Consider the following 26,216-nt stretch of genomic DNA (forward strand, 5'->3'; position numbering starts at 1 on the left):
ATGTCAATTTGATTTTCCAAGCGTAAATACCTCCGCCGCAGCACAGGCAATAGCAGAGCCAGACTGGCTGACACAAGTGAAATCAATATTCCCGGCTCAACCCATCATCTTATCGGCTAATTTCATCAAAACGATTTAATGACGAAACAAGTAATGATTTGGCTATAAAAACACTCTACAATGTCTCGCGTTATTTATTACATACGCATTATTGTTTATTTTATTATAAGAATTTCTGTCATTTTCTCAAGTAATTATGTGTAATAATTTGTCCGGCAGTTGTACACGGGAGTATTTGTAATGTTTCAATGTGATGTTTGTTGGGGATTAATGGAGCCGGTCTGGTGGACAAAAGGAAGCTAGCGATGATTCAGCGGCAAAGTGCTTGTACGCCGTGTACAGTTTTGACGGAGGGGAGCGGTGCGGCGTGAGTGAAGCCGGAGAGATAGTGGCCAATGTTGAGGTGGGGAAAGTGGCGGTGTAAGTGGATCAAGTGGCGGCTACGTGTCTAACGTGTCCCGTCCATTCGGCGACCAGTTGAACTGGTCGCTGCAGACTTTGACGGCAGCCGGGGATACTTGTACCTGCCGTATTCCTCGTCACTGTACAGACGAAGATGCGGTGCAACGGCACTTAGAAATTACGGCCGCACCGGTAACCCAATCCCACGCGTCTCACCGCACCGGCCGCAAACACCGTCTCCATCCCATTCAAACCGCCACAATGGACGGCGACTGCTCCATTTCCAGCTTTTTCATTGCCACAACGCAACAACACACACGCTGCAACTCGCTACAACGAATTGTCATTGCGAACTGTGAGTGAAAAGCGCCGTGACCTTTGCGAAAATTCCCCGGCTTCCTGTGCAAATAGATGCCCTGATTTTGTGTTTCAGGGGAATGCGCAAACATTTCTAAATTCGAAAGGAAACATCAGCCGAATTGGAAGCTGCAGACAGTGATTATGGGGAATTGTAAAAGTATGCAGTGTATATATTTGAGCTTAGGCTTGCAGTTGCTGGCTGCAGACAGCTGAGAGCTGGCTGGATTTTGCGTTGACTTTGTAGTGTGTCAACAAGAAATGTGTCGACTGTTTAAATCACTTGATGCGCCACGGAATGTTAAGCACGCAGTGCACTAGCGCTGCTCAAGAAAATGCTCGCTGAGGACTGAGGACGAGCAGCGCGATTGTGAACGGGACATTCTGCGGGATCACTTTACCGCCCGACACAACAGCCATCGCCACTTTGGCCAATTTGCAAAAAGATCAAGTTCATTCGGCGATTGTTTTGCGCTGGCTGACGGACAGATCGTCACTATGATGGCGGCTATTCCGGGCTGTTTGCTCGCCCTCGCGGGTCCGGTCGGGGGCGGCGGTGCGGTTCTGGTCGGCTGGACGACACTGTGTAAATGCCCGTCACGATTGGCCGGCGTTGTATGCTGTGTGTGCAACACAACACAAACAACGCAAACCGGCCGCTGTTTGGCGGTCGGTGCGGGCGCGGAGTGTTTGCTGAAAAAAACGCTGACGGAGTGTCGTGGCTGCAGTGGAGTGATGCGCCGAGGGCGACAAAGGATGCGCGCGGCAAACGGCAATCTGATCAGACAAGTGGATGCAGTCGAATGACGGTGAATGCCGCTGTTGAGCGGACGGCTGACTGGCGCTGAATGGCCTGAATGCGCCTTACGCAAAGCAGTGACATTTAATAGCGACGCTTGTATAACGTCCATTCGCTCCATTCTCTCCTCCACAATAGCCACATAATATAATAATGCAAACCAGGGCCAAGACACACTCGACGCAACGCGACTCACAGCTCAGAACATCAATGCAACCAAACGCCGAATTCGACGGGAATGCTTTGCTTGCAGCAACAAACAGTGCAGCCACGGATACAGTATTAGCTTTTGCGCACCAGAGCTGGGCACCGGTTTGATCAGCATTGAAGCGGCACATAAGCACGACAAGGACACCAGCACAGCTATCGTCCATCAGCTGGAGGCCTTGCTGTTGGTGCTGCCGCTGCCGCCCGCGGGGGCCGGCTGCGCGGCGATGTTGGCGCCGGCGTTGGAGTCGCGGCCGGCGGCGATGTAGGAGAAGAGGCACAGCACCGAGTAGCAGATCTGGTCCGCCTACAAATTACAATCCATCCGATGATAGGATTCAGTATTCAAAAATGATTAGTTAAGACATGATGCTACTGACCATGAGCGACTTGTACTTGCGCTGGATGACCTGCTGCGTGTCCGGGTCTGTAAGAAAACACGCTGAAAGAAGGCTAAAGGTGTGGAAGAGCAGAAGCACGTACTGTACTCCTCCATGACGAAGATGCCGCCCTTCTGCGTGAAGCACTTGCGGATGTGGCCCAGCGGCATAAAGTACTGCAAGTAGACAGAGGCAGTGATCTGTTTAATTGAACATGTCGCGGGGATAGTTGGTTAAGGGGTGCAGCGGGAGGCGTCTTCTCTGTACCTGTACCTTGCTGTCGGCGAACAGCAGGCCCACGCCGTCCATCGTCACCTGCAGCAGCCCGCCTTCTCCACTCTTCATGTCCTGGATCGGGAAGTCGCCGCCCACGTCGGGACCTACCAGGGGAAAGGTCACCAACATGCTCAACCACGCTAAACCGTCGACTGACCGGCGACGGGCGCCTTCCCTCGCGCGGCCGCCCGCTCCATGGACTCCTTGATGCAGTGGTAGAGCTCCTTGCTCTTCTTGCAGTAGTACTGGTTCAGCTTGGTGCTGCTGGCCGTCCCCGCCGCGCCGCCCCCGCCCACCGTGGAGGGGGGCGCCCCCTGCGTGGTGGTGGCTATAGGAGGCCCCGCTGGCGTTGCTGCTGGCCAGGCTCAGGTTAGACCCGCGCCGGTCCCGCTCGCGGCGCTTCTCCTGGCGGTGCCAGAGACACAGGACACGCGTCTTGGGCGAGTAGGTCATGTTGATGAGGGCGCTGTAGTAGATGCGCTCCAGCGTCACGCCGTTGACGCTCCGCACCACCAGGCCGTTGTCGCGCACCTGCAGAAACCTTGTTAACAGGTTGTTGTGGTAATTGGGAAAGGGAGACGCTTGCCTCCATGAAGGACATGTCGCCGGAGCCGTCGGTGCCGGCGTGCACCGTAAAGGACTGCTTGCGCGACTGCCGGCTGATCGGCGGCTTCAAGTCGATCTCGTTGCCGCTCTGCAGTTATTACACATTTTAACTCAACGTTCAGTGAGATAGTAGCAGTACGGCGCTTACCAGGACGTCGAGCTGATCGAGGAGTTTGTGGATTTCCTGGCTGTAGACCAGGCCCAAGTGGCATTTGCCTAACAGGCGGCGCGTGGTCTTCCTCAGCTCCGGCTTGCGCACCTGCACGGCCACCATGAAGGCCGTGAAGTTGTACAGCATCGTCGTCAGCAGCCGGTCCTCGTCGTGCTCCATGCGCTTGCGGTCCACGTCCGTCAGGTGCCGGTACCTGTCATTTCCATTCAATTAACGATAATCCAGGTAAGCCGCAACGCCACCTACCGCTCCAGCAGCTCGGACGTGCCCTGGTCCATGCCGATGAGGTCGCGCTCCATGGCCACGGCGTCGATGAAGGCGTCGTCCCAGAACTGCGCCTGGTCCAGGATCTTGGAGCGGCTTTTCCCTAACAACCCTTCAAAGAGGTAGCTGCGGTGCGCGGTGGGCGGCACACTGACCGAATCGAGCTCCCACTGCTCGCCGCCGGCGGCCGCCGCCAGGTTGCTGGCCGACGAGGAGGACACCAGGTGCAGGTGGCCGTGCCGGTAGCGGAACTCCGAGCTCAGACTGCTCTTCCGGCTCAGGTTTCCCAGCTCGGCCACCGACACGCTGCTCTGTATAAATACAAACCACAATCATATAATAATGTGTCATGTAGACAGCGAGAAGGGCGGTCGCCTACATCGTCGAGGACGCTGCGGTGCGCGTTGAACGTCGGCGTCACGGCGGCGCTCTGCGACGTGATCGACTGGTGGCTGATCAGTTTGCGCGTGCGACTCGAACCCGGACTGGCGCCGCCCGTGTAGCTGTGCCCGTCGTCCGTGCTGCGACTGCTGCGCCGGCTGCTGTTCGGCGACGCGAACGGCGAGCGCTGCAATTAAATTTCGTATTAATTTTATATAGTTTTTTATATCTTTTCCTTGACGCAAGGTAAATCAGGCGACATACTTCCGGGTCCAGGTACATCATCCCCATCCGCTGCTCATCGCCGCCGCCATTCCCGGCGTTCGTCCCCGTCAGCGACAGCCGATCGCGCTCGTAGGATTTCTGCAGCATGGACGCCGACGGTCCATCGGCCGCTGCAAATATAAAACGACATTTTGGACGGGAAATTCATTTAGGGATGAACGGGAGCGGGAAAGCCTACACTGGCTACTCCGGCGGGAGAGGGAAGGGGAATCTGCAGGAGAAAGTGCGTGACCAGGGGACAAATCAGAGGGAGTGCAAGAAACGGGCGGAGGGGACGCCGCGCTCTCACCTGGACCCTCGGTGTCCGGCGAACTGGGCGGGGACTCTGGGATGTCCCGCGGGGACACCAGCGGACTGGGCAGGTCGCCGCCAGGCGGTGTCGGGGAACTGCGGGGACTGTGGGGGATGCCGCCACCCGCCGCCGCCGGTCGGAGCGTCGGTGGGGTGGGCGGCTCGTCGTGGTGGCTGATGAGGATGGAGGTGGGGTTGTTGGTGAAGGACTTGACCGCGCTGTGCATCACCGAGCGGAAGCCCAGCGCCAGCTGGTCCGTGTTCAGGCCGGCGAAGGTCGAGCCGCTGTCCGAGGCGCGGAGGCGTCCGCTGGAGGGCACTTCGTGGACGCCCAGGCGGGCGGTCGGGGTCGGGGAGGAGGTGGCCGATGCCGACACCGGCTGCAAAGAAATTGCAACTTATTAGTACAATATTCACTTAAAAACTGATTTTTCTTTATTTTGGACGAAGGCCTATGAACTGACCCGTTGAAAGAGCTGCATGAAGTTTGCCGAGGCGGACCCGGCGGCCTGTCCGGGGGCGGGCACCGGCTTGGCCGAATCGCAGTAGTGCGTGTAGGCGATTTCAAACAGCTGCGACGCGCTGCCCATTCCGCCGAGACCCCAGCTCTGGAAGGTCTTCTCCAGACCGGCGACGCTGAGCTGCAGCAGCTTCAGATAGCCCTTCCACTGCTCCCGCGACAACATCTGCAAGTCAACCACAACATAAGAAACGAAAACGACGAGGGTTAAGGAAGCAACGGGAACTGACCACGTCCTCAATGTACTGGTCGTCCGGCATCTGCTTGCTGTTGTTCTCGTTGAGGCGGGCCAGCGCAAAGTTGCGGTAGCTCTCGTCCTCCAGCAGCTTCTTCAGCCGGCCCAACTTCAGCCAGCTGATGGCCTCGCCGGCGATCACGCTGTCCACCACCTCCTTCAGGAAGTTCTGGTTGTCCGCGTTCAGCTGGTTGTTGGCCGCCGACGCGGGGGCGGGCGCACTGCTGACCGCCGGCGGCTTGGCGCGGTTCTTCTCGGCCGGCGCGTCGCCGTTGAGGATGTGGATGGGGCGGCGCGGGAGGGGCGGCGAGGGCGCCGAGGTGCTGTCGTGGCGGATCAAGTTGTTGCGCTCCAGCGGATTCAGCCGGCCTGTTGATTAACAACATGTGTATATGAAAAGAGAGGGCTGATTCTCAGGTAACTGTACCGGTGGGAAAGGGCCCGAACGGCTGCGGCTTGCTGTGCTTGGCCAGCTCCAGCTCCTTGCCCACCTGCCGCAGCTTGCTGGCCAGGTCCGTGACGAAGTTGGCGTTGGCCGGCGGCGGACTGCCCGTGCCCGCCGTCTCCGTGGAGGTGCCCATGCCCGTGATGGAGATCTTCAGCGGCAGGGACGACGGGATGCCCTCCATGCCGTTGTCCTTCGTGCTCAGACTCTGTTCAAAACACAGTAAAAATTGGCTGCTGCGAGAAAAATATCACCAAATTACTACAGTCGCTCCGTTAGCAGCAATGGGCGTTATTCTAAAGGTTAATCCGGTTTTGCTATGAAGTGGCCACTCTACTACATTCGCGCACGACATTACGCTAGTAGAGAGCGAAATCGCTGCATTGTGCAATATTAAACAAGCTTAAGCGCTTCAAATAATTCCTGTAGAGACTATGATTATTATGTCACGAAGTGTTACCTTGAAGAGCGAGGCGGCCTTCTGGAAGTTCTGCTTGCCCTTGTCGGCGAACTCGGTGACGGACTGCTGGAACTTGGCCACCTGCTCGGGGTTGATTTTGTCGAAGAGGTCGGCGGTGCTGCCGGAGGAGCCGAAGCGGAAGTTCATCAACGAAGGCTTGGCGCTGGCCGACAGCGGCGGCCCGCTCAGCGGACCCTCCGCGCCGCGGAACCGCTCGCTCTCCGCCACCTACATACACGTTTTTATCACCCAACCATCCCCGACCAAAGCAAATCACACCCGGTGACCTTGAGGCTCTCCAGACGCGGGCGGATCTTCTGAGCGGCAACATCCGCTGCGGGCAGCGACTCCGGCGGGGAGATGACCTCCTGGGCGGAATGCCGACCGCCGCCCATACCCGGCGAGGAGGCGCCGCTGCTGGACAGCCCGTCGTCGCTGTTCATGTCGTTGAGCGACTGCGCCGAGCTGCTGTGGCTCAGCGCCGTCTCCGGCGCGCCGCCGCTGGGCAGGTGCAGCTGCTGCGGCGGCTGGTAGTAGCTTTTCAGCTGGCTCTCCAGGTCGCGGCTGATCATGTGGTACGTCAGCCGCTCCACATCTGCAAATTGATCCAGCGATTATACATAGACAGTGAGATAGCGAAGGCGTGGACAAGGCACCCTGCGAGTCTTGGAAGTCGGCGCGGGCGTAGTCCAGGCTGCTGTACGTGTGCTGCAGCGGCTGCCGGTCCACCGAGTCCTCGTCGGAGAAACGATCCAGATCCGGCACATCTATTACCAGTCATTCATTTACTTATTTAAATTGCTTATAAGAATATATGTAGATAAAATTATACAATTTTAAAAAAGTTATACATACATACATAGTAATTATAGCTTTATTAATTTTTATTTTGATTAGCTTTTAAAATTTTTAGTTTATTGTTAGTTGAATAACCAGGAAGTACTTACCACAAGAGATTTGATTGAAGTATGAGTAGTCGTCGGCCGACAGGGAGCGCGCGATGGCGTGGTTCAGCGTGGAGTGCGGGTCGAAGACCTGGAAGTAGACCGGCTGCAGTTCGTCGGCGAACCACTTGAGCTTGTCGCCCAGCGTCGCCGGCTCGGCGATGCCCGTCTGCACGCGCAGGAACGCCACGTTCGTCGGACTCAGCGACCACTCCGCGAAGAACTCTACTGCCTGTTCAGTCCGGCAAAAAGTCAAATTGATTTGAATGGAAAAGGTCACAGTAAGTCAGACAAAACAGGAGGTCAGGATGGAACGAGGGTCATCACGGCGGAAAGCACTGACCTGCGTCTTGGCGAAGCGGTCGACGAACTGGGAGCGCGCCGGGCGCGAGCGCAGGAAACTGTAGACCTGGAAGGCGATGACGGGGCGCGGGTAGAGGCGCAGCGTGCGGATGTGCTCGGTGAGGTTGCCGAGGACGTTGGGCGAGTTGAGGAACTGCACGACGGCCACGCGCGTCGCCACGTCCACCGCCGCGCCGTCCGTGTCCGCCGCGTTGGCGCTGGGCTCTGTGTTCACCGTGTGCATGGCCTGACCGGGGATGTCCGTGTTTAACCGAGAGCCGGAAGAAGAAATAAACACGAAAGCGTACCTGTTCGATGTGGGTGCGCAGAGTGCCGGCTTCGCCGCCCGGCAACGGCGGGAGATCGTCGGCCGCGGCCCCTCCGTTGGGGGGATATATCTGCGAAAGCATAACCCTGCAGCGGTGATGTTTTGACAAAGGACCGAGGACGTACCCGGCTGGCGTCGAGGTCGACCAGCCAGACGTCCTCCGGGAGCGCCATGTCGCCCTTGATGACGAGGAAGCTCTCCGGGATGCCGATGATGAAGGGCGTCGGGGCCAGGAGGAGCTGCTCGGCGTTGGGCATGCAGGCGGGCAGGAGCGGGATGACGGGGAACATGTACTCGAGGGGGTACAGCATGGCCACGAAGGCCATCACCGACATGGACACGGCGTTGACGTCCTTGGAGCGCAGCAGCACCTGTTCGAATCCATGCGCATCTTAAGCTGGGCGACCATTTACAGCAAGACGCACGTTCAATCACCTTGTTTTCCAGGAGGATGCAGGTCAGCACTTTGAGGCCGTTGTCGACGCCCAGCAGCTCGAAGGGCAGGTGCAGCGGGAAGTCGACGAGGGGAAAGCGGGTGCGGTCGGGGAAGGCGAAGTGGACGATGGACTGGGCCGTCTGCAGCGGCAGCAGCTCCACCTAGACCAAGTCAACAACACCTGAGACCTGACCGGGACAAGTATGACGTGGCAGACAGTCATCATTAGACGTACCTCCAGGCGCGTGCGTCCGGGCACCGGCACGGGCGCGCAGAGGAAGCGCACGATCCACGTCTCGATCTCGTGGATCTCGCGCAGCACCGACACGTCCACCTGCTCCGAGGTGACGTTGCCGGCCAGCAGCTCCCACACCTGGCCCCTGCACATAACGCCGCAATGTTAAAATGTAGCTCTTATTATCTAATATTAATCAACTGTAGATCGTTTTAATTCAAATACCGGTAGCCGGTGGGGGCGGCGCGGAAATCACAGGCGTCGATCAGCGTGTGCAGCACGGCCAGGCACTGGCGGAAGGTGGCCAGGAAGGCGTGGTGGCTCAGGATGCACAGCGAGGTCAGCGTGAACAGCGACCCCGGCGACGGCTGCACGCGCTGCTCCGCGTCCAGCAGACTGCCAAAGCCATTCATTCACACAGCGTCAGTTTTCATCGGTCGTCGATTTATTGAATTTATTTTCAATTATTTTATTTAAAATTCACTTTTTTTAGCTAATTTAATTTTCTAATTATTTTAATCATTGTAGATTTTCTTTTAATTCGATTAAACAAGAATTCCATTAAATTTTAATGCAAATAAATAGAAATAAACTGATTGGGAATTAAAGCAGGATGGGTAGGTAAATTAAGTGTAAATACCTGGGTCGGCGGCGGGGCGGTTGCTTGGTGGTGAGGGGCCGGTAGAAGTTGAAGCAGACGCCGTAGCGGATCTTGGCCGAGTCCTTCTCCACCAGCGTGAAGGTGAAGGAGCCCGTGCGGCGGACGTCGCGCGACAGCTTGGGCCGGAAGCTGACGTTGCCCTCGGGCTGGCAGAAGTAGCCGATCTCGAAGGGCAGCGGGAAGTCGCGGTGGTCCTCCACGGGATACCTTCAAACGAGCATCATTAGATTACAGATCAGCGCCATGACAGTGTCATGTCGCTCCTCACCGGCGCAGCAGCAGCGGCCGCGTGATGTTGGGCTGGAAGTGCGCCGCCGCCGCGCTGCAGGCCCGGTTGCCCGCGATGACGACGTAGTCCAGCAGGCGCGGACACAGCGCGTCCTTCTTCTGCTCCATCGAGAGATTGACAGACAGATATCACGGCTCAATACCGTCTTCACCGATTCATCTTCAGATTAGAGCTCCTTCAATTAGCTCCGTACTCAGTCAAACAGGGGAAACAGATTTGGCGGGATTGCCCGGATTGGGCCAACCAGTTCAAGATACAGCAGGGAAAGCGTAAAGGGAACGCGGAAGTAGAGCGGCAATAAAAAGGCTGACGCTGGTGTTCAGCTGCGGGCGCTACAACTAACTTTGCGGATGAGAATGAGAGGAGAGAGCGCGCAGAACTATTCCTGCCTGCTCATGATTCATCAATAAAGGAAGGGCTTTTGTCGCTGGCTGCCTGCGTGTCAGGCACTGAATACGCTGCGTGGACGACGCATTAATCCCATCCGGATCTGCATCGCGGGCATCTGTCATCCCGGATTCCCTCTTCCTTCAGCTATTCCCGGCCGCAGAACACTGACACACAGAGTCTACTCTATCTGTACTCTCGGCAAGAAAACACTGCGCCCACTAGTCAAGTACTCGCTGGAAAATCGATGCACACGCTCTTGTCTTGCGATAGATGGATGCAGTCATGCAGCGCGTCAACGGGAATCGATATTCAGATAACAGCCAAAATAAACGTCAACACGCCGCTGCCAAATGGAAATGCATTGCGACATGAACACGCCAATAAATCCCCTGTTATTTTGTATTGTACCCGCAGTAGGCCAGGGCGCCAGGCAGAGGCACAGCGAAATGCCCATTGGCTGCTGCTGACAATTCCATTGTTGACCGATTCCATTTCCACGGCGCAGTAAATGGCTCACTGCCTCTTTCCAGTGCGTTGGCTGGTACTGGAAACTTTAGCAGGCGCCACGAAAACACCACTTTTGTTCTTGCTGTTTGTGACTTTATTATGCAATTTGTTTTGTCACGTTATTCAGTCAGAGTAAATTTATTGAAATTAGCGATTTACTGTACTGCAATACAATCACACGTTTGCTGTAAAAGTTAAAGTTGCTGCTTGTGTTTAAGTTACAATAGTTTATAACTTTATCCATATTTTTAATTTTTTTTAAAATTTCATTATCTTTTACAGATTTTTATTGCATTTATTTTAGCTATTCAGATATTGTGAGATACGCTGAATTGATAGCAATAATGAAAACAAGTAAACAAATCGATCAAGCATTTTGTGGGGCGAATGGGAAGTAGGCGTGGCCTGTGGCGCACGGTTATATAAAACCGAATAACCGATCGATTTGGCATTATTCAGAGTGATGCGCCCAGGCCCGGCATCATCAGGACTGATTCAGGAGCGTAATGTTTACTCAACAAAACTTGGCTCATGTTATCAGCCGGTACAAGCAGCAAAAAAAGGCGCGCAATAAAACACGCAATGTACACATCTGGCCGTGAAAATTAATCGCAGTGCGAGTATACAATACTGTACGTACATAATACGCCAACCAGATGAGCAATCGATCACAGCCGCAACGACGGAAGTAAACTGCACACAATTAATCGAACGCCGCGAGAATGGCGGGATCACGTGGACACTGCCGCGTTCCCATTCCAACGAACGCACAACAGGAGTCGCTGCAAAAACGATCAAAATGTGACGGCGGTGATGTGCTGGTAGAGTTGCTGCAGCGCCTCGTCGGCAGTGGGTTGGCGGGCGTCGAGCTCGGCTCGTCGCAGCGGCGCGACGGCGGCTGACCGCGGCGATGGAGGCCCCAGACGAAGTGGGCACCGCGGTACAGCAGGTAGGCCAGCTGGTCCGCGGCGTGCTCCTTCGCGGCCAGGAAGGCGTGCACGTCGCCCAGGGTCGCCTCCATGTCGCTGAAGGTCTCCCGGGAGCACCGCGGGCCGCCCAGCACGACGAGGACGATCTGCAGGCTGCGAGCCGGGGCGCGGCCCGCGGTGCACTGGAAGACCATGACGAAAGGCCGCAGCCAGCGCAGCCCGTCGGCCTCCTCGTTGATGGCGTTGTTCCAGGGCTCGACGAGGTAGCAGCAGTTGCCGGCTTCCATGCGCAGGACGCTGTGCACCGCGGTGCGCCAGGCCTCGGACAAGTGCAGCGGACCGGAGGCGTCGGCCGCCTGCTGGAGGCCCTGCCGCGCCGCCCGGGTCAGAATTCCCGTCTCCCTACAAACAGCACCAATTAAGCGCCAGCATCGATATGCGCTACGTTCAAGGCAATGAATTCCGAACGGCGCTCACTCGGCCCGCATTTGCTCCAGTCGACGATCCCGAAACGCCAGCTTGATGTCCCACATGTTGATTTCAACGCCCTGTAATGCAGAAAAAAGTGTCATGATGTTGTCGATGTGGAATGCAGCCAGTAAAGGATGAGTAGCCCAAAGGAAGTGACAATGTGACATCTATGCGGCTATGCCAATGGCGGTACCAATTAGTCTATTACCCACCGCGGCCGGCTCCCAGGCATCCATCGGCGGAGCAACACCGGTCGTCCCGAGATTCTCATACAGCTCCACCAGCCGCTGCAGCTCGGCGCGCTTCAACGCAGCGCCATCCGCTTCCGGCGTGCTGTCACCGCCGGCGTCTTCCGCTGGCACCGCGACTCTGTACTGCAGAACGGATAGAGTACGGTAGGTAATAGGTATCCAATGGAAATTGATCATCAACATCGAATTCGAGTCACTTCAATACTGAGGAATCTGTTGGATGTAATGTACCGAGCGGGACGGGAGACAGCGCGGGGCTCGGTTACTGCGGGCTCCGCGGGCGGCTGGCTAGTTGTCCCGCTACGCTGAGTACGCTCGCCTCGAAACTGAACAGCCACGAACTTGCCCGCGTTAGCGCATGATCCCTTTGTCAGCGACAGCCACCAACGACCGCCCAAACTCCTAGCATTCCGCAAAATTTAGTCTTAACACCAGTATGCAGCGCACAAGGTCATCCAGTCGCTCGAATCCAGCAGCAGTCAACAAGGCAACTGCAGCTTCCAGTATCGCAGATTCGCAACGCCTCTGATCCATTCTGTTGTTCCTGTAATTTGCTCTTTTTACTTATCCGATTGTAATTTGACTAATTAGCTATGTCCCCCGTCCAGTCAGCCCGCAGGGGCGTGGGTGGCGCAGCTGGAAAATCCCTTGCCGACAACGGAAGCTCCCTTCCACGGCCTTAATTGGCTCAGTTGGCTCAGCTTTCAACTTGGATGCGCTTCACCTTTATGCACTGCGCATTCGGCCTCCGCTGCGCATGGCGCCGCATGCGCACTAGCGCAGCCCAACCTCAAAGAGGAGAACAGCGTAAAGGCTATGAAAGTTCCCGATCACGTCGTCCAGCGTTGCGATGAGAGCTGGAATAAGTCGATACCTGGACTGTACGTGACCTGCGAAATTAAGCCGACCCGACCCGCCTTTTCCGAAGCGGCACTATTGCAGCAGATCCTCGCACAGTGCCAAGGTTTCTACCGAAGCCCGACATTAATATCATTCCGCTCATTATGATTAATTCTCATTCATACGCTGCTCAGTGCTCACTGAACGGCTGTCTTTCCTGCCTAATCATTTCCGCTTCGCTGATTGGATTACAGTACAGTACAATAATCTTACTTTGTGTGTACAGATACGAACAGCTGTACAGTACTTTGCAGTACCTGCTTCTGCGTGCGATATACATTATACAGTACGTAGTTGTACTAGGGTGCTAATAAACTTCAGTGTTTATTTTATTATTAATCACTAAACTTGGTAAGAATTTTCAGTTTACTAATTAATTATGCTTTGACTAAAAGTACTGAAACGGTTGACCGGTGAGATATTATAATCCACAACTGATACAGTACTGTACTGTAACTGATTGCCGTAATGAAAACAAATCGATAAAGCATCATGTACATACAATAACGTCCCTTGTTGCCAATGGAAAGCAGCCGCAGGCGTGGCTTATGGCGCACAGTTTTTTCCCATAATACAGAGTAGGTAGAGCTGTAATACGGATCGATGGGATTCATGGGAATGGGGTGATTATTCAGAGTGGCGCGCCCAGGCCCGTTAGCATCAGTATCGTCATGTTTACTCAACAAGACAATTTCCTCGTGTTATCGCGGATACAAGCAGCAAAAAAAACGCGCGCAATAAAACGTTACCCAATGTACACATCTGGCCGTGAAATTAATCGCGCTGCGAGTATACTTTACAGTACGTGCGTAATACGCCAGCCAGACGAGAGCAATCGATCACAGCAGAAACGACGCAAATGAACACAAAATAAATTGAACGCCACGGGAATGACGGGATCACCTCGACAGTGTGGGAGCGGGCCGCAGTGGCGCTCTTCCGCTCCAGCGGAACACAACATGAGTCACTGTACAAAAAACACATTCAATTAACCGGACGACTCCAGCTTGTTGACCTCCTTGACGACAAACTCCATCTTGTCGATGGCCTTGTCCAAAAGGTCTCCGTGATTAGATTGACGGCCTGGGCGTGGTTTAGGCCGTCCAGCTTCTTCCCGTTCACCGACAGGATCACGTGACCCACTTTCAGCCGTCCGTTCAAATGGGCGCACCCTTTCGGCTAAAAACGTTATACATATCAGATGGTTCTTAATACAAACGATGACCTTATTGAAATGATAATATTTATCGCATATTATTCGCTTACCTGAATGTTGATAATGCGCGGCAGCGGCTGCTTTGTCTCGGTGCCGCCCTCGATGGCGATGCCCAGCACCGGCGCGTTCTTCTTGACGGTGACCGTCTCGATGACCACCGGCGTCTTGGCGTCGCCTTTCGCCGGCCCGATCTTGTTCTCCAGCTAAACAGCACCTTTTTTTACATGTTGACCTTTATGTACTAGTTAAATCAGAATTTACCGGCACTTGCAGCGTCAAGGGGCGCTGCTTGGCCGCCGCGTACGGCAGCATGTCCACCGTCGACATCATGTCGTCGTCGTAGGAGAACTTGCGGTGCGTTCCCGCTGGGTAGTCGCGCTCGGAGTGCAGATCGCCGCTGTTGCTGCGACTCCGGAAGGAGTACACCGGCGAGATGGACCCGTCGTTGGCCGGGCGCCGCTCCCACTCGATGTGGCCCTCCGAGCTGTCCCGCTCCCGGCTGTGGGCCGCGGCGTTGTGCCAGCGGGAGGTGTGCGACAGTTGCGGCGGGTACAGGTGCGCCACCGAGCCGCGTCCGCCGATGCCTTCCGGCTGGAAGTGCGAGGCTCGTCGTCCGCGGTTAACGGGAAATTCGCGGTCGGGCTTTGGTCTACCGGGAGGCGGTTGTGGTGACCGGCGGAGTTCCAGCGAACCTGGCGGGATGTAGGGATCGTGGATGCTGTAGGAACTCCCGCCGGCCATTCCCGCGTATCCCGGACGCTGCGGGTGGTGGTACCGCCCGAAGCCGTCGCCCCGGAAGTCATAAGCCGACGCGCTGGTCATTCCCTGCGAGGGAACGTTCTCCGTGGAGTGGCTCTTCCGCCCCGGGATCAGTGGCGGCACGGAAGGACCCGGCGCCATGTACGCTCCCGGGAGGTGGTGCGGACTGCCGTGAGGAGGAGGGATGTGCGTAGGCGTGGGCGCGGTGATGCTGGTCATCACCGGAGCGTGGCTGTGCTGGCCGAACATGTCCATCTCGATGTTGGGCGCGTCGTAGACGAACTTGGTGACGGTGGGCGTCACCGGCGTGTGCACTAATACTTGGGTGACCGGCGCCGGGGTCAGGAGCGTCTCGGTGGGCCAGCCCAGTCCGTTGGACGGGGCCAGGAGCGCCCCGACTGGCTGGGGAGGGCGGCGCCAGGTTGACCTGACTATTGCTGGGAATGGCCGGTAGTCCCATTAAGTAGGGATTGACCGGGGTGTCCGGGAAAGACATGGAGACACTGGGCGATTTGAGTGCGGATTTGAGAGGGGAGTGCGGGCGGTGGAGTGGTGTCCGTTGGCGTGATGAAGGCCAGCTGCGAGGTGGAGGGCGTGATGTTGGCGAAGAGTTTCGCCGGCGACATCATCCACTCGGCCTTCATCCCGGAGGTCAGGGAGTCGAAGCGCGCAATGTCCGGCGGGGCGATGACGGCGCGGATGTCGTCGAGGAGGGGGAGTTTATGCGTGGAGTCCATCAGGTGGAAGAGCGACAGCACCAGGGCGTCCACCTCCACCGTCCCGTTGATGTACTCGTTCAGGAAGTACATCAACGCTTCCTTCTGGCTGTCGTCGTCCAACAACGTCTCCGCACTATTCTCCACCACCCGCAACCAGTGCTCATTAATCTCCGATTTCTCTGCAACGGAGACAAGGTTAGCCGGCACAAAGGTCACCAGTGGCGTCATTATACCCCTCTGCTGCTTCGTCCTCCCGTGACGGTTAGCCGTCATGGCCGTCGCCGACCAATCAGACTCCAGCATCTCCAGCTGGGCCTGGATGTCGTGGTTGTAGTCGTCCACCTCCACATCGTGCAGCCCCAGACTCCGGAGCAGCTCCAACGTGGGATCCGGCTCGCGGTACTCGGTCAGGAGGTCCTGGTTGGCTTCCCGCGTCAGTCGGATGATCTCCTCGTGGAGGGAGTCGTAAAAGTGGCCGAAGGAGGGGTTGGCTGGTCCGGCGGCGGGTGCCGGCTTGGGTGACAGGGTCACCGGGGAGGCGGAGATGGGCGCGGAGGCCACGGGGGCCACCAGCTTGTTGGGACTCTGCGTCGTGGTGGACGGACTGAGGCGGCGCGCGTACGGCAGCTTCCCGACGTGGCGGACGGTGAGGGTCATGTGGCGGTGGGTGCGCAGGACGCGGACGGCGCGGCTGTGGCTGATGTGGCGGAAGTCGTAGTTATTCACCGTCAAAATTTGGTCACCGACCTGGCACAATATAGTCACGTTTCCCATGGTTGTTTAGCGTGGGCAAAAACTGCCTTACCTTGAGTTGAGCATTTTCCGCCGCGGAAGCCTTATCCAGTCCCGTCACGTACACGCCCAGTCCGTACTCGGACCCCCCGCGGATCAGTAGTCCCAGATGCACGTCGTCGGACACCAGGAGCGCCGCCTTGCGGGTGGGATACATCCCGGCGTCGTCGGCCAGCTGCAGGTCGGCCTCCTCGGGCGGCGGCGAGCAGGGCTGGCGTTGGACGTCGATCCAGGCGTAGGAGCCGTTGTTCAGCGTCGTCGCCCCGCGGCCGGCCACGCTGCCGTCGCGCGAAGAGCCCCGCGGGGTGCCGTTGACGATGGGCTCCACCAGCGGCACCGACGGCGCCAGCGGCGATGGCGGCGCGGCGCCGGTCTTCCGCGCTCGCTTGTGCGCCGCCGCCGCGACACCGCCGCCTCCAGATCGGTCATGTCGGCGTCGGTGTGGACGAAACCCTCGGTGTCGTCGTCGTCGGGGCCGCGGAAGGGGCGCTCAATCTTCAGGCGGATGTCGAGGGCGGTGCGGATGATCTAGCCAAGAGACGCATATATACACACATGTAATTCGCGGGATTAAGTAGAGCAGCTGGCGCTAAGAAGCGTGGAGTGCGTGACTGCACACAGAACAAGAAACGACGCTGCACTGCGCCCGCGGATGTATTGGACGCGGATGCATATGCGCGGACTGATTAATCTAATTGTCCGGAAGCAGTGTCCGTGGCGGGCGGGCATTGTGCTCTGGCGCCTAATTGGATTAGCGATATCGCAGGCTGGCATTGTGTACCGGCGCTGCATACATGCGTATATATTATATAAGTGCGCACTGGATACATCCTGATTCCTGAATAATGCAGCTGCAGCGCAGCAGATAGAGTGCCAGCGCATTAAACGGCCTGTTCTCCTCTGTTGCATTCGGCCAGCCGGAACAGAGCCCGTATCCAATAACGATTTTTTCCCTTGCGCAAACACATTGTCTGGCGAAATTAGGCGCCGATAAAAAACGCGGCCGGGCCGAGTGCGCAAATAGGGCGAATACGGCGAATACGGCAAATATCCGCCGGGCGGAAATGCGATGAGGACGCGGACGCTGTTGTTCGTCCGCGTCGTCACGGGCGCAATCAATACGCCGCTCATTACGGCCACTCATCCTCGTTGCGGCAAATGAGTGATTGTGCTGGCTGCAGCGTCGTAACGCGCGTTGTGCACCAGGCTGCCTGACAGCCGCCATTCGCCAATTCGCCAATTGGCAGCAGCTGTGCATTGTCTATAATGGCTATTTACGCATCCGTCTCGTTTGAGGCTGCATCCCGGTTTGCCTCGTTACGTGTACAGATACCGAGTGTGCGGCAGCGACAGATGCGTCAAACGCCGGCCGGAAGCGCAGCAGCCTGCCAAGCGGCAAATCGCCACATAAAACGCTCATTTAGCCGCATTATCCATCCGTGATGGATGGGTATGATGCCTGGTCAGGATCAACACAACCAGACACTCCTGTTTTTTTGCCTGCACTTGTTTAAGCGGGAACGGCAGCGCTGACGCCGGCAGCGGCGGCATAATGAGCGGCGTCGATGGCCGTGTTTTGATTAAGTCGAGAGCGCAAGGAGCCACTTGGCGCGGCCCATTGTCGTGTTCAGGTGCCGCTCGTTAATATAACCGACAGGTAGATATGCGGTTAATTATTCAGGCCCGGGCAGCGACGGCTGAATGGGGACGCCACTTGATTATGGAAACAGGTCGATACTGCGCATATACATATCGTAACATATGTATATCTGTACATCCCGGTAGCTCTGCACATGCACAGGCGGTTTAATTTCCCGCGTGCTTGTGCTGGCAACGTTTGTATTGGCCTCTTCACTCGTTCCCGGCGTTCTCGCCGTTCTCGCTTCCCGCGGCGCAGGCGACCAGCGGCAGGCAGCGCTGACGCGGACGCTAACGCGCATGGATACCGTACACAACCGAACACACTACACACACGGCTTTCCAACATTGTCTTCCTATCGATTGGATCCGACCCGATTGGATCCGGCTAATCACCAGCCGGCAGAGCACATATGCTAAACGGACCCCGTTTATCTACCCAATATAGCCATCCAACAGAAACTAACACGCGTCTTCCCTCTGCAATTAACCCGCCGCGACGCCCGTGCAAAGAAGCTAATTAGCCACGATAATCAGCGCGTTCCCACGCTAACTACGGCGTGGGAATTGTATGCTAGGAACGCAGTAACCGGTTATTGCTTAACGAAGCGACGGAAATATAATTTAATTTTGGTGCAGTCACCTGAGCGGCCCTTAATTACAGCGGTTAAAGGTCAAGCCAGTCAGCTTTAAAGCGCGTTAAACGGGCGGTGCAAGGGTAGATTAAAAGGTTAGGGACTTACGTCAACGGTGTCGGCGTGCGAGAGGCCGCGGGCGGCGATGTCGTCGACGGCCAGGATGATGTCGCGCGGCTGCAGGCCGGCACGTTGCGCGGGACTGTTGACGTACACGTCGGAGACCTGCAGCGGCCGGCCGGGGCCCGCGTCGCGGCCCCCCGAGATCTCCAGGCCGAAGCTCTCCTGGAAGGAGTCCCGCCGCAGCTCCACCTCCAGCAGGGCGCTGGACGCCGCCGCCGCCGCGGCCGTGCCTCTCGACTGCTGCTGCATGCCCGCTCCTGACAATCCTCTATATCCACAACATCCTCAACAACGTCATATTGAGGAAAACAAATACAAACGCCTTATCCACGTGTGAGCGTCCGCAAACATAATAAATCCTTTATATCGACAGAAGCGTCAATAGCCGTCAGCGAATGATAGGAACAGCAACGCTGGCACTAGCGCTAACGGGCGGAAGTGGCTAGCCTGACGCTACGGCGCTGCACAATGCACATATGCTTGTGTCGGTTGAATGGTACTCGCGGAAGAGAACAGGTTGATGAGGGCTGCGCGGCTGCTGAGCGCTAACGTTTGTCCTGTACAGCAGCTGCAACGTAGCACTTGCAGGCTGTAGGGATCCGATCCGCTGCGGAGCGAGCCGGCATGTACAGTAGTGTGATTATAAATCATTCATCTTTCCTGTCCTGTTCCATATATCTATCCTGTCCCGTTCGGTCCTGTCCCACTTGCAATTGCGCCCGCCGCTGCATCGCTGCAGAATATTACGACGTATTGCCTATATGAAGTGGGCGGCTGTATTATTCATGCCGAGGCAGGGCAGCTGTACCCGCTGTAATACTGCCTGTACAATAAACGGGTGAATATCTACAGTACACTATGTATATCTGCATATATATATGCAAGGGACACGGGCACACGTATTTTGTCGATCCGGCCCATGGCGACGAATAATACAGTACTCAGCGGCGTACTTGTACGAGTGACGCACGGCCTCGCTGAGAGCAAGTCTTCGGGGAGGCCGGGAGGAAATTAGAGCGGCAGTTAGGATGATAATGAGGGAAGTATGCCATCAGCTAATAACCAGCTCCACTCGCTGCAAACACACAGTATGCTACAACCGACCGGCGCGGCTGAGCTGTTCCATGTACAGCTGATGTGGCTGTATGGAGACAGTGTCGCTGCCTGCTGCCATGACGTTGCCGGCTCGGCCCGGGTCGGGAATCGGGACACATATCAGGAGACACTAGCTGTACATGTACTGCATGCATACCCCGGCCCGGCTTGGCGTGTATCCCAGGGCACATGCCTAATGCAAGCCGCTTGCCCTTCCGCCTTATATTCCCACTCTCCCCAGTTCCCAACGAACACCGCCGCTACGCTCCACTGCACACGCACAGCACATTGTACCGATACACAATTATTATTGTGGTACTCGTACATTTCTTCGCTAGATTGTACAGTAATATGTGACAGCGATCGATGGCATTGCTTGCCATTAGAGTCCGTAAATCGTCATTTTGACGAAGCTTAACGAACGTTAACGAAACGAATCGTCAAGCCCCGCGCATGTTTTACGGACTTCTGAGCACCGCTTCGTTAAGTTTCGTTATAAGAAAATGTATTCTCGCTTCGCGAAGTTATATTGAAATTTTGGAGTCGCTTTCTCTTCGTCAAAAAGATACCGATGTGGAATTTAGAAAATAAAATAAATTATTTTCCAATTGTACGCCAGCCGCACTCGTGCGTGCGTCTCTTGCGCCTGGACAAATAATTCAGTGTTTTGGGCGCCCGGAACAGGGTCTCCTTCATAAGCGCACACTGGAAGCTGCAACCTATTGTACACAGTGAATCTGACGCTTTGCGAAACTCCCAGTTCTAGACACTGCACTAGTGTTTCGCAAGCACATGTTGTTTATAGCTTCACAGCACTGCAAATCATAACGGCACTAGTGAACTGCAAAAGTGCAAGCTGCAATTTTCATAGAAGCTTGATGATCTGATCTACTATTTTTGATGTGGAACGACATAGAAAATTCAGATAAATAAAATTAATCCCAGGAACGCTTACTACTGTGATTTGTATTTTGCGATTTCGTTGCGTTCAGTTTTTTTTACGGAAAAATATCGAAAGTTATCGTTAAGTTGCGCTCAAATATTTTATAAATTCGTCAAGGTTCGTTATTTTATGGGACAGGAAGCGTGCAGTTAAGTTTCGTTACGTTTGCTCAGTACGACAAAATTTTTCGTTTCGCTGCCAAAATTGTGACGATTTACGGACTCTACTTGCCATACGGCTGGCATACACTCTCACTCAACCTATCAAGTTTTCTATCGGAAAACCTATTCTACAGCAACAACACAATATGTATGATATGTATATATACAACACAACGCACACAAACATACCACAGATATATATATATATATGCGCTAACATGCTCCACAGGTGCACATGTTAGACGGTGAGACCAATTCCAATGAGAAAATTACCATCACTTAAAGAGCAGTAGAGCCGCCGGAATAACTAACTTTGCATGCGCGGTTGCTTACACTGTACTGCAAAATCCTCAAGACTATCACAATAAATAAATTAATATTAAATTTTAAACTAATTCCACAAAACAGATTCACAATAAATTTTACTGATTTCACAAAAAGTTCATGAAACATCAACTGTATTCAATTACATCTAGCTGAGCTGTAGGATCGACAGTAGAGTAAGTACATAATTGCACACTAGAAAAATTAATATGGTATATGCTTTGCGTTACTCAAGTATGCTTCTATTTGTGGTGTATGTGTTGTACGTACGATTGCGTTACTGTGCGTACTCTGTACAGCAGACGCACCCGGACAATGGGTAGTACGATCTCATTGTAATTGTACACAGTGTGCTACAATAATCGATCACTCATTAAGGATTAAGCATCAATCGACATGAGGCGGCCTAATCACAGAGAAAAATTGATCTAATTTCGCTCCCATCGGCGCTGTCCCCAAGATCGATGCCGCATTTCCACGTTGGATTTCGATACTGATCCGCTGGCGAAGATATTCCGTGGCTCGTTTTTCGCCGGTTTCCTTTCATATTTTCTGTCCTAATTCCGTAATCATGCGGGCAGCATCCGGTCCGGGCGGTCCGAGCGTCTCAAAACCCAGCGCACGGAATAGGTAGTCCTGGCCGATATTACGGTATTTCTCGATCTCAGCCTGCTCGGCTTGTGCTGCTGCAGCTCCTGCGCGTGCGGATGTCGCTACGATGTGCGATATAGCCATTGTGCTGACACAAATGACGTCCCATGCCAACATCCGTCCTCTCTCCCATGGTGTCAAGGTAGCGCCATCTGGGCGCTTGTTGTCTGTTGGAAAAATACCTTGTGGTTCTAACTCGCTTTCGAAGCCAGCCGATGTGAGACTGCGCTTCACAATAGCGTTCGGACATTTATGCGTAGGGATTCGTCCGCGGCTTTTCTTGCAGCTTAAGCCATGGTAACCACGGACATCCGCCCAATCATCGCAAACACAGCGGTGATCGAGGGTGATGACTGGAGCTCCCAGGCGTAGACCAACCGCGATTCGTACCGCAGAGTAGTACTAATTAATGTTACTAATACTGGTAGTGTTACCGGTAGTGATACTATGTAATGGTACTGGCAGTGGTACTGGTTATGTCATGGCAAATTAAGGACAATGGCCCGGTACGTAGCGTCAAAAATTGGATACATACACTAAAACTTTCGCTTTCGCGCACTCCGAATCACTGTTTTGTAATACTTTATGTTATTCTAAAGCCAAATGATTTGTATACATCATTCTGAAAACCGTTTGCGCGCGCAACATCCGGTTGCCGAGATAAGGCGTATTGCAATAGGTGAAAAGTTTAAATGCATTGTTGTGCACCAAAAGTCTGGTTATCACCCGATCTTCTTGAAATTTTGCTGTAAAAGACACATGGCCATAAAGTCGAAAGTGAACCTAAAGTAATTCCTTGTAAAAGTAATTCCTTGTCGTATCGAAATTTAGTAACGGGCGAACAATAGAGCAGGTGCGAGAGTTCCGATATCTGGGCTTTATACTGCATGAGCACTGTGACCTTAAGAAATCGGCTAACCATTTAACAGAACGAGTGAAAACGGGATACAACACGGCCAGACAGAAATTGTCAGGTTTGAAAAGCGGATAAACATGGAAAACTGCGCAAACAATTTTTGAAGCGGTCGTGGGAAGCATTGCGATATACGGGTCGGAACTATGCGGGAAAAACAATGAAACTGACAAAGGGCAAATCTCCTATGCCAAAAGGGTTTTTGGTCTCAGAAACACAACGAACACCCAGGCGATTTTGTACGTCCTAAATCTGTTACCGTTGAGTCTTAGACAAATAAGGCAGCAGATGCGTTGTCTCGAGAAGATCAGTCACGCTAATGAGGGCACTCTTCTACGAGCGGCATTTGAAGAAAGTAGTTTGGTTGGTAGAAGCAGATCACGTTGTTGGCTTACAAACGCCCTTAAACAATTACCGGAAGACTTAAAAATTAACTTAAAGAATTCTCTTGAAGACATTCGAAATCAATTAAGGAAATTTAATTCCGTAGACATCATGACCAGACTCGAGAAAGAATTCCGGACGAACTTATTTCAGTCAGTACAGGATAATGCTGCCAAGAGCAGCAGGTTGATGTTTATGTTTCAGTGCCTACCCGAAAGCAGAGAAGTCGACCTCCTAAAAGACTCGTCCGTAACCATCAGCGGAAACTCGATAAAATTGCTGACCTCAAACCACTACCTTGCTGTGGAGAAAGGAAGATGGAACGATCTGCCACGAGAGGAGCGATTATGTACCTTCTGCAAGATCGTGGAAGACGAGCAGCATGCTTTGAACGATTGCCCGGCATATTTCCCACACCGAGAGAAGCTGAAGGAGCGTCTAGCTGCGCTGGACCTCACGATACCCGACGGCGGGATAACTGAAACAATGAAAAAGGTGTTACAAAGCAAAGCTACACCAAATGAGAACAAGAAATCTTTGTTCTTTTGTTTAAGCAATTTTCTAAACCAAATCTTGAAAGATGGTCGCAAAGTACGTTAGCGGTGAAATGTTACTGTTACCTCCTCCTTAACGTACATGCAAATGCAACCGAATGTACTAAATCTGACTTCCATGTATAACATAATTGTGTCACTTGTTAATTTTATTTTATATTAAGTGCTGTTTTTGCTACTACCCGTATGGTCGTTTAAGTGAAACACTATGATGAGTGAATGGGCGATGGTCGTTTAAGTGAAACACCCGAAATAACATTTTCCACAAACCGATTTTCGTTTGGATTTTTTTCTCATACGATTAAACAGAATGTACCCTTTACAGAGTACTTGAAATTTTTAAAAAAGCTTGAACCGTTTTCTTGCAAATGTCTCGTAAAGAAATCAGTGACGAAAGCGTTTTAGCCACGCCACGACTGCCACTGCACTACGCTCAAATATTTGCAATCACCGCCATACAAGGGTGGCTGTACCATCACCGCATTTGCGGCTGTTAATTCAATTCAGGTAAGTTTATATTCAACGGATTTTTTTTTCGTTCTTTGAAGCTGGTGTCTTCAAACTAAATTTATTTTGGTTTAAATAAACTTCTTACACGACGATGGTACAGCCACCCTTGTATGGCGGTGATTGCAAATATTTGAGCGTAGTGCAGTGGCAGTCGTGGCGTGGCTGAAACGCTTTCGTCACTGATTTTATCTGCAAGAAAACGGTACTCGACATCTTAATCGTATGAGAAAAATTCTTTTGTGAAAATGTTATTTCTGTTTCATAAACGACCATCGCCCATTCACTATCATAGCATACTCGGTATGTGTTATCTAAAATTCTTTTGCTGATTTATTTTCTTGTTTACTCCAATTATCATACGGCACAACGACACAGAAAGAAATCTGGGGGAATAAAGTTGCCTTGTCTTGTCCCATTGTAATACACCATATTTCGGCCAACCGGATGTTGCGCGCGCAAATGGTTTTCCGAACAATGTATACAAATCATTCAGCTTTAGAAAGACATAAAGTGTTACAAAAGTGATTCAGATGCGCGAAAAAAAAAGTGTATGTATTTTTTGACAGCATGTACCCATTTCGCTTACTTGAACAGTGGATTAGATCCTGCTACACGTTATTTATCTGATTGTCATCGGGTGGCAACTTTCTGGTGTTGAAATCGATAATCACCTGAAGTGGAATGAGCAGTTCACTTTTGGCATTGCCATGATTTCATAAGCGCCAAGCTCTTTATCAATATTATGGTCTGCAACGTCTTCGACTGAGCGCTTAGCTTTTGAAAACCAACACTGATTTAACTTATCCTCAATTATCATACGGCACAACGCATGGTGTGCCCCTGCCAGAAGAAATCTGGGGGAATAAAGTTGCCTTGTCTTGTCCCATTGTAATACACCATATTTCGGCAACCGGATGTTGCGCGCGCAAATGGTTTTCCGAACAATGTATACAAATCATTCAGCTTTAGAAAGACATAAAGTGTTACAAAAAAGTGATTCGGAATGCGCGAAAGCAAAAGTTTTAGTGTATGTATCCCATTTTTGACAGCATGTACCGGGCCATTTCGCTTACTGCGAAGCTGAACAGTGGATTAGTTCCGGTTGATCAGGTTATGGAAGAGAATCTGCTACACGTTAACGGAAAGAAGTGCCAAGCGATGTATAAATGTTCTGACCGAAAAACAGAACCGGACCCAGAAGTTGTCATTAACGGGTCGGCAACTGGCATCGGGAAATCTGGTGTTGAAATCGATAATCACCTGAAGTGGAATGAGCAGTTCAGAAAGGTACAACGGAAAGGGAATTTTGGCATTGCCATGATTAAGCGAGCACAACAAGGGCTCACCATGTCACAGCGCCAAGCTCTTTATCACGCCTGCTTCGGTTGCCATATCGCGCACCAGTTGCCGGTATGGTCTGCAACGTCTTCGACTGAGCGCTACAGCTAGCCGGACTGCAACGTAAAGCTCTGAAAACCAACACTGATTACAAGATGCCGGTAACTCCGGAACAGTATCAGAAGTTGGGTATTCTTCACATATTCGACCGATGGCGTCAGAGCATTGCGGTGTGGCTATTCAAGATCTGGAACAAAGATAAATTCCAACTTCCGGCATACCTCATGGTCCCCTGGATATGGTCCAAGTAAAAGATAACACGATGCGTCATAATCTGCGGAAGCCGGCACGGATCGAGGTTGCACGAGCAAAGAAAATAATCGGAGGGTGGACTTTGGAAATGCGTTTAATGCGTTTTTTTGATAAAATTGTTGCTGTTCATTCTAAAATTCTCGATGCCAGTTCTGTACCTGTCTTTAAATTTATACTCAAATCTGTGGATCTGTCTTAGTTCTTTACCTGCATTTAAAATTGTTTTTGTTCGACCGGACTTGAAGTCCTCTTGGGGTTGTCTGCTCTTGTGCCGTAATAATAATAATAATACAAGTATCGGTCGCGCTAGCGCGCGACCAGTTGTG

At 53.2% G+C, this 26,216-nt stretch overlaps 3 protein-coding genes and 1 pseudogene across 3 annotated transcripts; all 4 read right to left on the minus strand.

Moving 5' to 3' along the window:
* Positions 1-243: 243 nt before the first annotated feature.
* LOC129598333 (uncharacterized) lies at positions 244-1,882 on the minus strand. The gene has a single exon (XM_055496188.1). The coding sequence runs from the start codon at positions 1,737-1,739 to the stop codon at positions 1,212-1,214; it is 528 nt and encodes a 175-aa protein (XP_055352163.1). The 5' UTR covers positions 1,740-1,882; the 3' UTR covers positions 244-1,211.
* On the minus strand, positions 1,865-10,108 carry LOC129598334 (MAP kinase-activating death domain protein-like). Its single transcript, XM_055496189.1, is given in 28 exon segments — positions 1,865-2,132; positions 2,206-2,252; positions 2,309-2,381; positions 2,479-2,585; positions 2,639-2,795; positions 2,842-3,012; positions 3,068-3,175; positions 3,236-3,452; positions 3,506-3,834; positions 3,903-4,091; positions 4,169-4,299; positions 4,368-4,400; positions 4,479-4,860; positions 4,945-5,166; positions 5,231-5,604; positions 5,663-5,888; positions 6,141-6,368; positions 6,428-6,735; positions 6,797-6,907; positions 7,088-7,316; positions 7,428-7,716; positions 7,718-7,824; positions 7,880-8,125; positions 8,190-8,351; positions 8,426-8,570; positions 8,651-8,821; positions 9,066-9,293; positions 9,355-10,108. Coding segments are annotated over 28 exon segments (5,259 nt in total). The 5' UTR covers positions 9,483-10,108; the 3' UTR covers positions 1,865-1,991.
* A 677-nt stretch (positions 10,109-10,785) lies between these two features.
* Positions 10,786-12,334, minus strand: LOC129598320 (uncharacterized). Its single transcript, XM_055496161.1, has 4 exons — positions 12,155-12,334; positions 11,885-12,041; positions 11,679-11,749; positions 10,786-11,603 (listed from the first exon to the last, which is right to left on the minus strand). The coding sequence occupies exons 2-4, from the start codon at positions 11,906-11,908 to the stop codon at positions 10,976-10,978; spliced, it is 723 nt and encodes a 240-aa protein (XP_055352136.1). The 5' UTR covers positions 11,909-12,041; positions 12,155-12,334; the 3' UTR covers positions 10,786-10,975.
* A 957-nt stretch (positions 12,335-13,291) lies between these two features.
* LOC129598284 (uncharacterized) lies at positions 13,292-20,013 on the minus strand (annotated as a pseudogene).
* Positions 20,014-26,216: the final 6,203 nt, after the last annotated feature.

This window comes from Paramacrobiotus metropolitanus, unplaced genomic scaffold (genome assembly GCF_019649055.1).
Source record: "Paramacrobiotus metropolitanus isolate TYO unplaced genomic scaffold, Prichtersi_v1.0 Parri_scaffold0000119, whole genome shotgun sequence".
NCBI classification, from domain to species: domain Eukaryota; kingdom Metazoa; phylum Tardigrada; class Eutardigrada; order Parachela; family Macrobiotidae; genus Paramacrobiotus; species Paramacrobiotus metropolitanus.

Excerpts from the sequence above, each read along its gene's own strand:
- LOC129598333 (XM_055496188.1), bottom strand. The coding sequence starts at position 1,739 with ATGGAGCGAATGGACGTTATACAAGCGTCGCTATTAAATGTCACTGCT.
- LOC129598320 (XM_055496161.1), bottom strand. The coding sequence starts at position 11,908 with ATGGATGCCTGGGAGCCGGCCGCG. Across the intron at positions 11,750-11,884 it reads ATGCCTGGGAGCCGGCCGCG|GGCGTTGAAATCAACATGTG; the intron begins GTGGGTAATAGA and ends TCTGCATTACAG. Across the intron at positions 11,604-11,678 it reads CTGGAGCAAATGCGGGCCGA|GGAGACGGGAATTCTGACCC; the intron begins GTGAGCGCCGTT and ends TGCTGTTTGTAG.